Raw genomic sequence first — 16,720 nt, 5'->3', positions numbered from 1 at the left:
AGTGTCCTTCTATGCATGCTTCAGTTCTTGCAATCCAATTTTTATATGATTTCTGAATCAACGGTAAGCTTGGAATTTAGGGCCTCAAGGAGTTAGGGTGTATTGCTATTTATTTAGGGTCACAAGGGCCAAATTTCAGTCTGCATCACACATAATTATATACACTTAGGACGCATTCTTGAAATCCTGATCAAGAAGATCATATTACTGGCTATATTGAACAATAGGAACATCGATCACGAACTAGTAGAATGTACTAAACTATGACAGAATCTGTGCATGTATTCTTATGTAAATGACTGGTTTTTATTGATTGACTAATTGACTTTTTTTCAAACATCAAGATGAAAACTCGTGCGTACTCAAGAAAATTTCTTAAACGTTATTACAAAACGCAAGGTTCTGAACTAGGACATTTCTTTATGAAAATGATCGAAAGGAACGTGGCCCTTCCTAGTTATTCTCATATTATCTTGAACGATAGAAACAATAAATAGTAACAAGGAAAACTATTTTTTGTCGCATTAATTACATATCTTTCTTCTCGGCCATTTTGTTACAAGCTCACACTTGTAAAAAGGATACGTAGGTTCTTGACATGAGAGCGCCGTTCCGGTTATAATGTGGTTGACTTCAAGGGCCGAGAACTGCGATAGCACGTGCGCCGGTGTGAAGAACAGTCATCGCAGCCTGTTTTCACAGTATAGCGTCGAATTCATGCCAGGTTGTTTGATGAAACGCCTACCGAGCTATGCAGAATTTCTACAGTAAAGGGTGGATTATAATTTCTTTTGAGGTCATCACGTCCAAATTTAAAGCTACTGTCACTTAATGTGGACTTTTGTAGCATGATTTCTGCAGCGTTCAATACAATCGAAATGCAGAAAATAAAAATATTATATCCCGACTGTTATTTTTGTTGAAGTTATTGATGTTATTGACTGACTTTTGGGGATTTCCTTGTTAATAGGACATGATTCATCAGGGGTTGCAACATACGATAATAATTCCGGATGACACAATTGTATCATTAAAAGTCGTTATTCCTAATGCCTCCGAATGTAACTAGTATATCTTCAAGGGTTATACCTAGTATTCTATTGAATCATTTATATCATTAGTGATTCATCATGTCATTAGATATGCTTATACTATTAACGATCTGCTGTAGAAATTTGCTGAAGAAACTAGTCTTTGCAGTACACTTATGGATGTAGCATTTATTGAAGAAACTGCTATTAAATAGTAGTGTAGAACATTATCCACATGCATGATGCTGCCAGTAACGCAAATCAATTATTATGGTTCTGATTTCTGTTATGTATATTTAATGTATAGTCTGTGCTTAACCTTTGTCCGTGATTGAGGGTGTAGTTTTGGTCTACCTGATTATTATATTGGATGAGGGTTGTGTCTTATTGATCACTGTCATGAGTTTACCTGAATTTAAGTTTAAGGCTTGACCTTGTTTACACGTTAGTGAAGTTTTCCATTAAATCATTGACCACTCTGGTGGCCTAGCGGTTAGAGCGTTCGCCTCGGATGAAGGAGGTGGCGGGTTCGAACCCCCGCCGAGTCATACAAAGACTTATAAAAATGGTACTAATAGCTGCCTCGCTTGGCGCTCAGTATTAAGAGGCCAGTGTTAGAACTGGTCGGCCTGGTGTCAGAATAATGTGACTGGGTGGTACATCGTGATGTCCCAGTGCAAGACAGCACTATAAACTGCCACACTACAGATATCGTAGCGATATGACTGAAAAATTGTAAAAGTACGTTAAAAATCTAAATCACAAATCACACCATTAACACATTATTTTTTCTCAAAATACTATTGCGTCATAAGTCAGCGATAGTCTGAATACAAAGGAGAACAGATAAACATTTATTCATTCCTGTTTTAAGTTCAGTCTCTGGAATTATTTACCGTTGTGTTCAGATGAATTATTTACTGCTGTGTTTAGAGGAATTATTTAAATCATTCATTAGAATTGCTGAAGTGCTCATTGTCTGGGCTAAAGCATTATTTGCAGATTTTTGTGAATTTGTTGAAGGACATTTTGGATTATTTGGGATTTAATTCACAATACTGTAAGTGTTTTCTTGTATTCTATGGAAATAAATCTGAATTTTACGAAAATTGTTAGTATCGGTTTTTCTGTTACTTGTTTTAGACCATGGAGTTGTAGCAACTTGATGATTGCAACGGCGACAAGGGCAGGGCTTTCGCATGTGTCGATTGACAGACCCCGTAAAAGCTGTCTTATGGGATTCGTCCTTGTCTGAAATAATTCGAAAGTTCGAATGATTTAGTGTAATTACATTTAAAAAATCACATACTAAACACTGTTCAATACCCTTAATATACAAAAGCTCTGCTGATGGGGAGACAATGATATAGTCTAGTTCCCTGCCCACTAGCCGCTTGGACCATCCATCCGTGTGTCTGAACAATCAAAACATCGGAACCATTCGGTAGGTTCTGTAATGAAATTTTGAATGATTGGTGGTGTGTATGGTTGTATAGATGTATCTGCAGTGGATAAGAGAGTAAACAATGCATGTAAAGTAAATAGCTTCCAAGAAAGGGAAGCATGTACAGTATGGATGTGGAACAGTCCCAGGGCCACTTTTCCCAAGGAAAAAAGCAACCCAACTCTAATTCTAGTGTAGTTTTCGTTTTCGTTCGGGAAAGAAAGAATTTACATTAGAATCTTGGAATGGTGGTGGTGGTTATGGTATAAGTGATGGGTTTTTTCACGGGGGATGGGGTAAACAGAAACGGGGATCGGAGAACGGGGAAGCCTCTTCGAAAACGTTATATGTATTTTAGCATAGAAGGGGAAATGGCTCCTGACCAGTTATTGTTTTCTTTGCTGACAAACGTCTTTATGGTACTTTTGTCGCGGAAGAAAAATAGCTCCGACGCGGCGAAAGGTTACTCAAGATCATAACATTTGGGTACATAAATATATTATTTGGGTATATAATGCTGAGCGCTTAGCGAGGCAGCTGTACTATTTTTATAAGTCTTTGGTATGAATCGGCTTTGTGAGTGATTAGGTAAAATTTACACATCGATAAATACCCAACCTCGATAAACACCCAACATGATCATTTAATTCTCTCTCTCTCTCTCTCTCTCTCTCTCTCTCTCTCTATATATATATATATATATATATATATATATATATATATATATATATATATATATATATATATATATATATATATATATATATATATATAACAAAACATTATTAGGGCAGATAACAATAACAATCCTGGAGTATATAAAAGTTGTAAATTAGAAGAAAAACAATAGAATATAATTATGAATTGTGAAAAACTTCCAATCCCACAAATAGTACAAACTTTATGATCCTGTATTCATTATATGAGTAAGAAACGTGGCAAGATTTTGGAGAATTTTGCAATTATTGGTTGCAAATAAAGTTGTAATTTTGTAATAGAGGGTTTGCATTAATAAAACGGTTTTAGTAACTTCTTTCTTTATGCAATTTGGAACAAATCAATAAATAATACGATTCGTCTCCGATGTTTTTTTTTTTTATCACAATGATTACATCTTTTTTCAAACACTGCATTGATCAAACGACCATTTTCAACCGGGAGTCGATATGAATGAAAGTACTAAACTGTATAAATTGTTAATACAGTTTCCTAGGTAGCAAAAGAAGTAGTTTACCATATTAAAATCTTGTTTTAAATATTAGTAGAAATTTTCCCCTACACGACAGAGTTACCGGCAACGCCATTCCTGTATGTAAATTTCTTTTAAAGTTTCTTTTATCATGTGTTTTGTTTCTACCGGATTATTAATAAATTCATGATATAGGTGTCCCAACAATTATCAAAGTGTGCCTTATGCTATTAATTCATTTATGAGTATTAGCACTAGCATTAGTCTCGTTAAAAAAAGCATTTGACAAAAGAGTCTGGATAGTCTAGCCCATTTACCAGTGAATCTTTACCATTGATGACAGAGATATAAACTCCAATAATTGTAATCTGACAATTATTTCAATCGTTTTCATTCCTAGTTCGGAATAAAGCATAAAAGTGGGAGTACGTTTCCTCAGATTTAAAATGATTCTTAAAAATTTGATCTGCAAATTTTCAATACTTGTGATACTTTCAAATCCTTAAACTTCACACCTATAAACTAAAATAGGTCATATAATATGATCGAAACGATGTCACTGCAAATCTATGAGATGACTGAACAATCTAATATTTTGGCAGAGTCGATAAAGGGCCTATGTAGAGTTACCGGCAACGCTGTTGACCAATTGACTTAACAATCCATCGAATTTTAGAAAACATAACAAGTAAATATTTAAATTTAGCACACGTTTCTATTAGATTGATACCAATTTTAAATCTATATGCATCATCTTTAAGCGTACCAAAAATTAAAAATATTTGTCTTTGCGAAATTGATACTCAGTTTCAACAGCTCTAAATGTTCTTAAAACATATCTAAATTATTTTGGAAAGACTTCTTGTCAATACCAGCAATTTCAGAGTCATCAGCATAAAGCTGTATAAAAGTGGAAAAAAGGCCGTAGGGCGATCAGAAAATTATAACTTCGCAGTTTCTAACAGATACTTTTCTAAGTCATTTAGCTGTATGATAAATTTAAAAAAAAAGATTTCTGCATGAAACCTTTTATTCAGTGTTCTTGTGTTCCCGATTTAATTTTGTTCTGGTTTAAATAATTACTAAGATACATGTATGACATGCATGTAGTATTTTTCTCTATGTCAATTAAATAAAGATAAATAAAATCGGCGAAGGATTTTCACCTTGCCTCACACCCTTACTATACTGAAAGGAAACGGATTACTACCCCGTAGATCTAACACAAGATTGGACTTTTTTGGCACATATTTATAGGTTACTGCATTTGTATGGGAAAATATGAAGGAGTCTTTCAGATGGAAATACTGCACGACATTGGGAGTGTAATATATCCATCCGACAAAACGAGTTAATATTTTCCCATAAAAATGAAGTAACCTTTAAACTATATGCTCATTTTCTTATTTTACTTAAGGCTTAATTATGTAAACAAAAATACGCTACATGAAACAAAGTAACTGAATGTATGCCGTATTCCAAACTAAATATACAAGCGCAGATTCGTCATTGCACAACAACATTATTAATGCGCACATAACTCCGCCCAGATAAATTGAACATAGTCGCGCGCTAGACATAACTTTCGAAAGAAAATGGCGTTTTGGTCTGCTTAAAATTGAAATGTGGAGTCATATTGTGAATGAATGCACATTGCGACAAGTTTTCCATTTCATCTGGAATTAATAGATTTAGGTATTTTTGTAGTTTCTGCTAAATTTCGTGATTATGGAATGGATTTATCTGTGCCAATTCTACTAATGAAGTGCATCGGATTTCAACAGCGTGTTGACATCTGCAAGTGTGTTTCTGTTATGTCATTAAATGTTTGAAATCATAATGTGGGGAAAATATGAAGTCTTTCAATTGCAGTTATCAAAAAGACGCTATGGAATATAATGTTTATTTCATTTTGAGTGCAGTAAGGAGGATGTAATTGCATTTGGAATATAGTCGAAATTACAGTGCAATTTCGAAATGTGTAATCAAGCTTGAGAACCCATGAAGTGGCTCATATAATTCGGATTTGCAGAAATATGAAAGTACATTTTGAGGAAATTCATGAAGTTAAACTGCAAGTATATTTTTTGGCGATTCTTATTACCAGCTAAAGAAGGCAGTTTGTTCCTTGTCACTTGCATGTTATTTGTAGGCACCCAGCAATTTTATGAAATCTTGCGTCTATCGCCGCCTAAATCCGAAACAAAAAATTTAACGCGGAGTGTAGCAAAAAACCTGGTATGTGGCAGTCCATGAAACATCTGCTTTAGTTCAATCAGAAACAAATTTAATCAACCAAAACGTAAAGCGCCTACTACGTGAGTGTACATGATTTGTTTACAAATCAAAAGTGCTGCGTCTGCGTCCTTTGCTTGTTTACAATAGAAAGTAGTTTCTTTATGAGTGCAATATGAAGTGAGCGCGACTTCAATATCGTAAGATACTGAACGATTCTGACAATGTAAATTTAACGGAGAAAATAAATGAGCATAATAATATACAATACTGTCGGGCATTTCTGCGCACCTAAGGTTTCCGTCACCAATGCCGAAGCAAAAGGCATACCGAATACGACCGATTGACGAAAATATAATACTGCAATGCTTACCATTTGAAAAGAGGCAATTGTCACCAGAATATTCCGTTCAAAATAATATTAATTTTGGACACCAAGGATACCACTCCCGTGTTTTCATGACTCGCAATATGTCGGCCTATTCTGCGCACAGCTTTGAAAAGATGTAACATTTATCCATCGGGCTACAGAAATGCAATACATTACTTTGGACTGTTTCTGTCAGCAGTTCAGTCTAGTAATTAGGCCAGGTTTATAGCTAGTTTTACAAAATTCAACGTAATAAATGGCAAACAATATTAAGCCAACTAATTGATCTTGCAAATTTTTTTTTGTGAAGTTCAAAATTTTATTTAAAAAAGAAGCAATTATGTGTAAGAGAAACAGCAATGAAAAGGTATAATGTGTTTACAACGTCTTGTTTATGGGGAACAATTATTAAAGAATTTAGAAACAGGGTATAACGCCGGGGAATTTCGTGAAAATCCTGTTTTTGCGGCAAGTTGACACGTTAGGTAGCAGACGAATTTGTACGTGTAGAACAACGTCTTGCAAACTTGGAAACTTGGATTCAAATGCAGAATTCTTTCAAGGTATAAATTTCCATCTTTTAAATAATGTATTTATATGTACGATTCTAAAAGATACATAGCAAATAGGATTTTTGGGTTACAGGTTCAAGAAGGTCATGGATTGGGTCTTCATGTTGGCATTTAGAAATCACATTTTCATATGCATTTTGAGTCAAAATGCGGGATATTTTTATACAGTTTATGAATACCACTTTTCTTAATTAAAGTACGACCGTACGTTTTTGATACAAAATGGATTTTTTACCCAAAATAACACGTGATTAAATGTTGACAAAAATGACGTATCGTTGCTCAAAATTACCCGACGCGCAGAATAGGCCGACATGGTGGTATATTATTCTAAATAAATTTCCATTGATATAGTTGCCTAATAATTTCATACGCAGCCCTATCCTCCAAAGCACTACTAAAATCAATAAAGGTACTAACTAGTTTATTGGAGCAATTTAAAAAAAAAATATTCATTAAGACCGTGAAGATGAAGACAAAATACATGATCTGTAGTTGAACAGCCTGGTCTGCATCCGGAATGGTTTCTTTTAAGTACATCGTATAAATCTAGTAACTTGTCAAGTCTTTTTTTTTCAGGTACAGATGTGAATCAGTTCAAATTCGTATTAGGTCTATAATCATCCGGTAATCTTGGTTCCCATTCTACTTAAATATGATGGTTCCTGCAAGCCATGGGTAAGGAATCAGACCGGTGTCAAATATTATGTTGAAAAAACAAAGAGACATATAAGGGCCTCAACATATTATAAGTTTATTTTATACGTTTGTTTAATACAACATCGTACGATGGAATTTTGCTATTCTTAAGACTTTTACTACAATTAAAAAATTCTGAATCAGTAATTTCATATGTAAGAACTTCATCATTCTCATCTATTTTAATAATAATATCATCTTCAGAATCAATTTCTACAAAATTTAATTGTCAATATTCTTATTGATACAAAATTTATTTTTCTTGGAGTTTAAAAGTTTTATCCTCTGGCCCATTTCCTGGTTGTTGTTTTTTTGTGGTTGTATTTTCGAATAATCCATTGGCTTTTGACTTCTTGGGTTAAATTGTTTTCCCTGGTTATGTCGAAATTCATTGGGTTTTTGTGTGTGTGCATATTTATCTTGCGTTCACTAGATACGTCCTACGTCTACGTGTTTGGTTTGTATTTTTCTTGCTAGGTGATATTTTCTCAAGGCCTTTCGGCATTTAGTTTCAATGCATCGTTTTTTACTTTTAAGACAAATTTGATTGATGTTATTTAAAAAGAAGCATTCTGAAGCAGTACCGTTAAATAATGATGATATTGACGAATATAGACCGTTGATGTAATATTTCTATATGTATTCCATATAATTATGTGCATCCTGAGTCCTTTTCACTACCTCTTTAAGTTTACAGGTATCAATATTTTTAATAAAATCACCCTTTCTATTTTTTCGTCATCTAGGTTTTTGTGATGATATTTTTTATGCATCAAGTAAAAATTGTTTAGTTTTGTGGTGAAATAAAAAGTAGTGATTAATAATGAGTGACCATCATTATACAATGGGTCAAATTCATGTATGCAAACATTATTAACCCTTCAAAGCATTAGTCAGTAACACATATCGTCACCACATCTTCCATTTAATATAATAAGATCATTTTTTATACACATGTCTGTCATTATTTTCCCAGTATTATCAATTTCCCGGTATAGTGCTACCCGTTTCTTAGGCATATCTCTTCATCAAGAATTTCGTCAATCATTAAAAAGCTGAGCATAATCTGCACCAAAATAGAAGTGCTTGAGAAGAAACTCTTCTGAACTTTCGACAAAAATCGATCCGGGATCCTTATCTATAGCATCGACGAAAGTCACCTGCCACTATGCTGTCTTCAGGTGTATAAAAATACCATTGTTTACTGACCTTCACCTGGAACTTAACCTACATGAACTAGTCGAGCAGAGTAAAGGCTGTACACATGCTGCTTTAAGGGAAAGTTAAGGCAGATTTTTTTTTTAATTGGCCGTAATACTTTCTTCTCTTTCATGGCCAAAATGTTTGGATTTACATACATTGATTTATGCATACGAAATATGAGATGTTTATTTGGGATTTGAAATTCAAAGCAATTTTGTTGTTGTTATAGTTGCTTGTGTGTGTGTGAGTGATTTGGATTTTTAACGTAGCTTTAACAATGTTCAGTCATATCGCTACGATGACTGCAGTGTGGCAGTTTATAGTGATGTCTAGCGCTGGGGCATCATGCCGCAGACATGTAGCATGATGGCCCACCCAGTCACATTATCTTGACACCAGGCCGACCAGTCCTGACACTAACCTCATAATGCTGAGCGCCTAGCGAGGCAGATGTTAGTACCACTTTTATAATTCTTTCGTATGACTCGGCCAGTGATCGAACCTGCGACCTCCCGCATCCGAGGCGGACGCTCTAACCACTAGGCCACCGGAGCGGTTTAGTTGCTTTTGCTGTTGTTACTATCTGCTTTAACTATTCTTTTTAATAATCCTTTCTGCTTGAAATAACTAACAAATACGGGAATATATATATATATATATATATATATATATATATATATATATATATATATATATATATATATATATATATATATATATATATATATATATATATATATATATATTAGCGAGTTCTACCCTATCTTTTTATAAGTTGTGTTTACATTTTTTTTAGCTATTCTGACACACCAAGGAAACGACGTACTATATCTGCAGGGTTTTGGTTTGCAATAATTTGTTGTGATGATATTTACAACATCATGCGTAATAACATACTTGTATAATTAAGAATATGGAATCTATTCGCAATCAGCGATTACACTCAGCAGATGCACTCAGAAGACGAAACTCATACAGGACACACTCGAGCAAGACTAATTCGAAATTATTGACCGTTAGTAATAGATTAATTACTGGCCATTATTAGTAAAATCAATTCTGCCTGAAATTGTGTTTTTACCAGGCAATAGTTTTGCAACCCCACTGATTTTCTCTGAACATATAAATGGTCCTACATTTCAAGATTTGGTCTGAATTATCATCCAAGTATTCGAAGTAATGCTGAGAAAAGTGGGGAATTGGAAACTGAGCATTGCAAAAGAGAACAAAAGTTGACTTAAATATGGCAACGAGAAATATAAATAAGTTATCTGCAGTGGCTTGTTCCAGTTTGTTTCGTCTTCACAGAGCAAGACTTATTTTCGATATTAAAGAAGTTTTAGTTTCTGTAAGTGAAATATAAATTTCTTTTCGTCTTCATCAATTAAAGGGAAAAACTAATATAACCGAACAAAATTATCCACGATTTTGTATATCTTTATCTTTTATTATGTATACTCAATTTGAACTAGTGACATTTATTTTGTAGGTATTCACATAATTAATATTTGTCTATCACTGTTGGTTATGCATTAAGATAATTATCAATTGCATACATGTTTACTTCATATTTGAGTTTTAGATACAACCTCGATTTTGATTCTCTTTTTTTTTACAGTTTGAAGTATTTTTCCACTAAGATGACAAGAGTATTTTCAGAAAATGGTAGTTGCTACATAGGTCAAGTGGAGAGGTATATCAAATTTACATCAGAAATTACTTATTCCTACTATAATATCCGAAGTTGAATCAGTCTTATTTTTGTGTTTGTTGTGTTTTTTTGAGAGTATTTAAATTATTCATTGAAATCAAAAAGTGCACAGTGTTTTTGGACTAAATAAATATTATGGGCTTACTGTGAATTCATTAAAGCTCATTTAGTATTATATCACATTAATACATCAAGACTGTTGGCACATTAATACATTCGAGGCTATTGGCTCATCAGCAGATTTAAATTCGGAATTCATTCTGAACGCCATTGGAATTCATTCGAAATTCTATGCATTTGGACTTGTGATATAACTTTTGGAACTGTTTGGGATTTAATTCAAAATACGTAAGTTCTTTCTGAATTTTCACTTTCATTCAGGGCGACCCACATGAGCCTTAATAAATTTAAAACACTTTCAACCACTTAAAAAGCATATATAATACTTATTCTTTTCATGTATGCATGCTTTCTGATCTTTTAACAACTTCGTAAAGCCGTGAAACTTAACCAGAATTCTTTGTGTTGGACATGCAAATACTTATATACTTCATGTAGTGTGTCTACCATCTTGCCAATTTACCAAGCTCTTGTTCAACCTTTGCAACGGCTTCATTGATCATGTCATCAATTTTCATCTCTGTACCCCTCTTTGGTTTTAGTTCTTCGTTTACGTCAGTGTAAAAGTGAATGCTGCTGTGCTTTATAACCTGCGTGATTGCTTTAAACGTGCGTAATTGGGATAGTAATCTGGCCATGCTTGGAGTTGCAACGCCATCGAATGTACCAATAAGTGTAATCCCCAACAATATGCAAATAATACATGACAGTTCGGCTGGGACAACGGCAGTTAATTTATTCGCTGAAATTTCTGAATTCCAACCCAGAAAATGGCGGGGACCTTATCAAAATTACTAACTGAGACAGGGAGTGTGAAACTGAATCGTTCAAGTCACTCACCCGCAAAGGAATTTATCCAGATGAGTTTTTGGGTGACTGGGTTGAGTTTGACGAGACCCATTTTCCACCAATCACAGAACAAGATCATGAACATGCAAAAGACGTATGCTCCGTGTTTTACTTGTTTATCAAAACTTTGGCGACTATCACAATCTGTATCTGTTTTTGGATATGTTGCTGATGTGTTTGAGATTTTCCGTGATACCACTATGAGGGTTTAAAAACTTGATCCTGCACATAATTTTCTTCCCCGAGACTGGCTTGACATGCGCCTTCGCAAAAAAAAAAAAAGAAAAAAAAAGAAAACGGGGCTTGAATTGCTTATAGATCTTTATGAGCATCTCTTTATTGAACGAGAGAATCCATGGCGAGCCATCATGACGCTCGCACTAACAATCTGATAGTTGATGGATATGATCTGGCGTTCCCAAACATATACATTATGTATCTTGACATTTAAATTTTATGTGGATGGACAATGATGCAGCCCGGGGCTGAAGAATTTCAGTGAACTGGTCATACAGCTGTAGATATACAAAAACAGACGTGTGGGTGCGATCATAACAGCGATGTTGGGTATATTTATGAAGTTGACCTGGAATACCCGTATGAACTTCACCACACACACAACAATTATTCGTTGGAAAAGTTGGTGATATCCCATGGGTGACCGTTCCAGTGCGGAACCTTTTATGACTCCGGACGCAATTTATAGAATGTTCCTAGGTTCTCCTGAATCTAAAACCAAGCTAAACTGCATATTCGACATATGCAGTTTGCAGTTATATGTACGATTAGGAATGAGCATGTCGCCAATTTATAGGGTGCTCAGAATTCCTCAATGTGCGTAGATGGCTCCATACATTAAAATGAATACAGATCTGCGAACAGGAGCCACAAATGAGTCTGGAAAGAATTTCTTCAAGCTTTTGAATAATGCCGTAAACTTTGAAAAACTTTGGAAAGCTAATCAGTGTTGACTTTGTTTGGGACAGTAAGCAATATACACCTCGCAGGTTTGTTTGGCGACCGCACGTGTCAGTCACGCAAGCCATTTGACGGTTGATTCACTGCTTTCATAGTAATAAAAAAGTTCTAACTGAAGCTGACAAGCCTATGCACGTTGGCGGGATAGTGCTAGGTCTTTCCAAACTCTTGATGTTCGAGTTCTATTATGATAAGATTAAATCTTGGTAAGGTGATAATATCAAAATCTTGTACACGGACATATACTCGTTGTTGATGTACATAATAACCGTTGACGTTCATGCGGGCACGTCTGAACCATGATTATTAGATGAATTTGTCACAAGTGAGTATCCAATAGATCTTTCGCTGTTTAGCAATACCACCTAAAAAGTTATTGGTAAGTTTAAGGACGAGTGCGTAGGTAAGCCCAAAGAGGAATATGTGGGACTGCGCCCCAAAATGTGTTTGCTACGCGAGTGGTATGAATTCATGCACAGAGAAAATCGTATTCTGTCGCTGTAACATTTCATGGTGTATACCGATACACCAAGGAGAGTTTAAGCACGCATGCCACCAAGCTGTGGGTAATCCCCGATGTTGTCACCACCTACACGTACGGGCACAATATAATTATGAATCAACTTACGACTTGAGAATAAGTCTTGATGTTAATATTGTATTCATGGGAACAACTTGAAATTTCTTTCGCACAAATGCTCTGCAAGGAGGCTTTGCTGGTCGTTCAGCAGTGGGTACAAATGGCCACCTGTTGGTTGCCCCGGAAAATCAATCTGGCCTGCGTCTGTTACATGAAATAACTGCAAACTTGTCAACACAGAACAATTCACCTCAGAATGTGGAAATAAACAAAATGTAAAACTAACACAGAAACAAGAAAGCTCACAATTATTAAAATATGTTGCTTAATGATGTTACTTTCTGAAGTCTTTTGTACCATTCAGTCATGTTCTTACAGATACCTCCATCCCAGCAATGCTGACTGTATGAATCCACGCAAGAAATATGTTAAAAGTGATGAAAATATTTTCATTTTTATATGAAAAATATGCTTACAATTGAAACATAGGTACAACCTAAATTTCCAGGAGTTCGCTGTCTTAAAATTGAAGTACAATTTCATAACTTCTTTTTATTCCTTATATCTGCTAAAAAAAAGACATCGATATCCTGTGTTTACTTCCTCAGTCTGTAGCTGTAGCACTTTACACTCGCATGTGGCGGGAAGGAGAACATTAGTAAAGTGATAGATTATAGAAGGCTTTAATCTAGGTTAGTAATGGAAATCTAAAAGCCCCATTGTGATACTACTTACCATAATCATTTATTGTAAATTTGTGAACACCTTTAGCATGTTTTCGTCATATTCATGATTTGTGTACATAAGTAAATTGTTCTGTTCTGATTATGATATAGCCTTCCCATTATATCCTAATTATGGGATTTCACAGTCTATTAAGACATTAATTTGCCGCCCTATGCCCAGTTACCGTTAGAGAGCTATCACTGCATGAGGGTGGGTGGGCGTTTTGGGAGAAAAAAAGTTCCGGCTCCCTTATAGCTTAATACTCTTGCTGTGGTTTGTATAAAATTAAACTATTTTTATGCATCATATTACTTAAAGAAAATAGCTGGTGACGAAAAAGATATATCCATTTTGGAAACAAAATTCGAACCCCGCCACACCTGAATATCAAATGTCGGTCCCTTGGAATAAAATGTACTTAATGTGGTGTTTGAAAAGTTTCTTCAAAAGATGTTTACACGATCAGTGTGGTATCGACATGTTTCATGCATGGGTGAAGCTGATCGTCATTTACAAATATTTATCCATGGAAAGTCGGTAAATACTTAATAAAAAGGTTGCTGTTTACGTATACCTGAGTCGCATTTGTTATTTAAACTTACCTTGGCTGGTAGCAGACAATATGCACCAAATTGCACTGAATTGCACAATGCAAAGTCCAGTGCCAGTGTGTTTGTCAAGGTACTTGCGGGAAAAATCAATCGAAGAGGGCGATTTTAGTGGGAGAGTGTTTGCAAACTACAATAGCCCCACCCCTACTCCCAAAATGAATCCTGCTTTACTATGACGAGCGCGAGTGTGTGTGACCTTTGAATTTTAGTTTTGCCCACTCCCCCTTTATTACCCCCCCAAAAAAAATTTTTTAAAAAAATTGCATGCCCATGGTTATTTCATGCCAGTTCAACAATAATAAAAATGACAAAACAAGTTTCCTGCTAAAGCCAAAATGTTGTGAATACTTGATGTATTGGTTGTGTTTAACTGTAAAGGCTAATTACCTCCCTTCATGTTGGGGCACTGGGAGTAAATTACCACGTTTGCCAGAATATACACAAATGTGTCAATGGATGACGGTCTAGGTCAGAGTCAAACCCACAACCCATTGTTTATGAGTGTGAATACTAATGTCGGTTCAATGTGGAGAGTACAGTATTATTATTCTCAATATGTACAGAACCATAGTTAAAAGGAATATATATATATATATATATATATATATATATATATATATATATATATATATATATATATATATATATATATATATATATATATATATATATATATATATATATAGGTACTGAATGAGAATTTTGAGAACCAGCACCAGGAAGATATTGCACTACTGAGAAAGACAGTAGATGGTGTGACATATCCTGTGGTGCATTTTGATGTCACAGTGAACTTTCCATTCATTCCCTATTAACATGGTTTGTATAGCCTCATAGTTGATATGGATTCCTAAGGCCTCACAAATTGTGTCAGCGTATGAGTCAATAATTAAGTTATGTATTTTTTTATTGCAGAAGAACTACAATGTATTGGTTATATGTCAAACTTTATGTTAAAACCTTAGTTGCAAAAGTAAGCAAAAAGGTTTGGTGTATTTGTCAACTATTGTTCAGCCATGCAAAAGACTTCATGTGCGCCTACCATATCTACTGCAAAGGCATGAAACACATTTTCCATACTCTTATTACAGGAACTAGATACACCATCATGCAGTGTTGCTGTTCAAAGTCAGACTGATTATGTGATAGGATACTTAAGAAAAAACAAACAAGCAAACGAAACATATAACATTGTATTAACTAAACTCAGTATGATTATGTAAGCATTTGACTCGGTAGACCAAGCACTTGTGAACTTGTTATTATTTAGCAATGATACACTTTAAATGACACATATATTCATGAGAAATCCCCATCTGTGTGAAAACGACGATGATCAGAATACACGTCTAAAATTTCACCTACTACACACGTTGTAAAGTAAATGTCCAGCAAGGAAAGAGAATGAGCAAAGGCGTTGCAAACTTTTATGTAATTGTCAGCATTCATACATGACACTCATGCAAAAAAATGAGCATACTTTTTCAATGTTACTTATGCATAAGTCCATTTTTAAACTGTTGTAAACACATTTAAGCTATGTACAGATGGTGTCACATTTCAAGAAATAGAAGTATTGTTAATTTTTTTCTCTTTTCTTCAGATCAATGAAGTGAAGAGTAGTTACCACTCAGAGAAAGAGCAACTTTCTAGAGCCATAAAAAAACTGCAGAACCACAGTGTGGAGGTGGACACTATTACTACAGACAGGCATATTCAGAACAGAAATGGATCAGAGAGAATATGAGAGCCACACACTATTATGATGTGTGATATGTAGCCAAAGGTATGTAGATATTGCAATTTTAACTGCACTAAATGATACCGTTTCAAAGTTCTATTACAGTTGGAGAGAATATATCACTAGGAATACAGTGAGCCCCCTCCTCCCCAGCCCTGTACATACACACACAGAAGGGAGAAACTAACTAAAGAAAAGCAAATCGAACTTGAAATATTTCAATCAAAACAAAGCTAACACGGATTTTTTTTGTAGCACATATTCAAAATCATATAGCGCAAATATTATTATTATTATTATTATTATTATTATTATTATTATTAACCATTCATTCATTCATTAAACCAATGTTTTATATGTATGTTAAACTGAATACTAATTAAGTCTTGTTTCCAGTTCCATTAATTCTCTTTGGTAAATTGTCAATATGAATATAAGCAGTGAATGGCATTTTTCAGTTTCTTGAATTACTGGTGTAACAATTTTTTCTTCTTCAGACTGTAATGAAGAATTGACGGCAGTGATGGATCCGGAGGATGTGGTTTGAAACCGTAGTCAGTTGATAGATATTGCCATCTCTATGCAGCCATGTATCTATTATGATTGAAAATAGAATATACAGCAAATTTTTACACTTGAATAAAGTTAATGTTATTTCATG

The 16,720-nt window shown here is 34.6% G+C and overlaps 1 protein-coding gene across 1 annotated transcript in view; it reads left to right on the top strand.

Moving 5' to 3' along the window:
- Window positions 1-16,720, top strand: part of LOC149807377 (uncharacterized) — a 68,142-nt gene extending 51,422 nt beyond the window's left edge. The window contains exons 3-5 of the mRNA XM_089954230.1: window positions 10,362-10,436; window positions 15,922-16,104; window positions 16,557-16,720. Coding sequence (XP_089810356.1) covers window positions 10,362-10,436; window positions 15,922-15,934 — 88 coding nt within the window. The 3' untranslated portion in view covers window positions 15,935-16,104; window positions 16,557-16,720. The remainder of the gene's footprint in view (window positions 1-10,361; window positions 10,437-15,921; window positions 16,105-16,556) is intronic.

This window comes from Sinohyriopsis cumingii, chromosome 1 (genome assembly GCF_028554795.1).
Source record: "Sinohyriopsis cumingii isolate HCF-2022 chromosome 1, ASM2855479v2, whole genome shotgun sequence".
Lineage (NCBI taxonomy): Eukaryota > Metazoa > Mollusca > Bivalvia > Unionida > Unionidae > Sinohyriopsis > Sinohyriopsis cumingii.
This window is presented reverse-complemented; position numbering and strand designations above follow the sequence as displayed.